This window comes from Sinocyclocheilus grahami, unplaced genomic scaffold, assembly GCF_001515645.1.
Source record: "Sinocyclocheilus grahami isolate Dianchi unplaced genomic scaffold, SAMN03320097.WGS_v1.1 scaffold1634.1, whole genome shotgun sequence".
Classification (NCBI taxonomy): Eukaryota; Metazoa; Chordata; class Actinopteri; order Cypriniformes; family Cyprinidae; genus Sinocyclocheilus; species Sinocyclocheilus grahami.
In genome coordinates this window covers 57,681-59,760 of record NW_015506813.1, presented here as the reverse complement: position 1 = coordinate 59,760, position 2,080 = coordinate 57,681, and the positions used below count along the sequence as shown (strand labels likewise).

Below are 2,080 nucleotides of genomic sequence, written 5' to 3'. Positions count from 1 at the left end.
TATCTAGACTGTATATATATATATATATATATATATATATATATATATATATATATATATATATATATATATATATATATAAATCGGTTAAAATGAAAGTAAACTTACAAAGGAAATGAAAAAATTAGGCAAACGTAACAACCAACCTTGTCATGCAGTCAACCGTGTTATTACTATTAATAATGACAATATTCAACTTTACATTGAACATTATCCAAAATGAAACACAAAATGTGAGTCTGCTTGTTCAAGTACACATGGTCATTTTTCTTTCTTTCTTTCTTTCTTTCTTTCTTTCACAGGAAGAAGAAATGTTTCGTCCCAATATGTTTTTCCTATTACTTCTACCGCCAATCATTTTTGAGTCTGGATACTCATTACATAAGGTAAACAATACTATAATATTAATAATTTTCGAAACGAAGAAAGAATCTGAACTGGAAGTGATAAAAAGAAAGACAGAATAGCAATAAAGCATGTATTTCTATTGCTTTCTCCTCACTGGCAGCACATGAGAACAAACATACAGCTTGACCAGTGTATTTCAGTTCACAACAGAGGTGCCTCAAAACTAAGCCGGTTTAGTGCACTTCGCCAGTATATGATATACCAGTAATAGCCTCTAGCGACAGTATGTGTGTAGTCTCTCCCTTACAACTTCATTACAGAACTTTGTAAATAAAAACACTAATCATTAGTTTTGTGGTCGTATTGGTTGCCCTCAAGTCATCAACTTTTGATATACATATGACTGTGATACTTTGGTCAATCAGTTGTTTATTCCGCAGGGTAATTTCTTCCAAAACATAGGCTCGATCACATTATTTGCCGTTTTTGGAACAGCGATCTCAGCCTTCATCGTGGGAGGGGGAATCTATTTCCTGGGACAGGTAATCTCTTTCTGTTTTGTTAGGCATTAACAGCTTCTCCCATGTCTTTCCATGTAAACAGACGTGTAAGTGAGTTCATTAAGTGGTTTATCCAGTTCGACTAGTTGGCACACCTTAACAGCTCCTTCGGTATGATTTCTCAATGATTATGACTGTTATGTTTCCATGTTTCTTTTCAATAGGCTGATGTCATTTACAAGATGACAATGACTGACAGGTGAGAATTTGGCTTGGGAAATTACTGAAACTATTGAGCAAAGAGGATTCGACATGTACATTCATGTCTTCCTTTTTTTTCTCTCCAGTTTTGCCTTTGGGTCTCTGATCTCTGCCGTGGATCCAGTCGCCACTATCGCCATATTTAACGCTCTGAATGTGGATCCTGTGCTCAATATGCTTGTGTTTGGAGAGAGCATCCTAAATGACGCAGTGTCCATCGTATTAACAAAGTACGCCAAACTCTCTTTCTTTCTTCCATAAATTTTTTCGACGATTTTACAACCCCTTGTGCTGAAACCTATGTGCAGCCCCATCCCTATTCTGCATGTTTACAATGAAATAAAATCAGCTCTGCACAGGCCTCTAAAACCTGCTGCTCTTGAACCAGGACCTATCAAGTACTATTATTGGCCATGGGTGGTATAATGTCCTCAACAGACCAAAACTAGATGACCTCAAAACTGCACAGCACCTGAAATGAAATGTTTTCATTTTTCAGTTTTGAGTTACTAGTCTATACTATACACCTCCGTGAAGTTGGCCCCCCACCCAACGCAAAACGTCGGCAAAATAGTCTCAATCGTTTGTGCTGGTTTGTGCTGTAAACATTTTCGTTTGTGCTGCTTTGGTTTTTTAGATATTAAAATAATATTTATAGGTCATTCTGAGGTCACTCAGCCCCCCAAAATACTCCAAATTCACCCCAAATATTCTCGTTTGTTTGTGCTTCGTTTGTGCTGGGTTGTGCAGGTAAAAGTTTAGTTTGTGCTGGTTTGTGCAGGTAAAAGTTTCGTTTGTGCAGGTAAAAGTTTCGTTTGTGCTGCTTCGGTTTTTTAGATATTAAAATAATATTTATAGGTCATTCTGAGGTCACTCAGCCCCCCAACATACTCCAAATTCACCCCAAATAGTCTCGTTTGTTAGTGCTTCGTTTGTGCTGGGTTGTGCAGGTAAAAGTTTTGTTTGTGCTG

General features: G+C 37.1%; 1 protein-coding gene across 1 annotated transcript in view; it reads left to right on the top strand.

Moving 5' to 3' along the window:
- The window catches only part of LOC107571684 (sodium/hydrogen exchanger 8-like), a 44,604-nt gene that overhangs the window by 25,350 nt on the left and 17,174 nt on the right, over positions 1 to 2,080 (top strand). The window contains exons 5-8 of the mRNA XM_016258015.1: positions 303 to 386; positions 789 to 890; positions 1,073 to 1,107; positions 1,196 to 1,339. Coding sequence (XP_016113501.1) covers positions 303 to 386; positions 789 to 890; positions 1,073 to 1,107; positions 1,196 to 1,339 — 365 coding nt within the window. The remainder of the gene's footprint in view (positions 1 to 302; positions 387 to 788; positions 891 to 1,072; positions 1,108 to 1,195; positions 1,340 to 2,080) is intronic.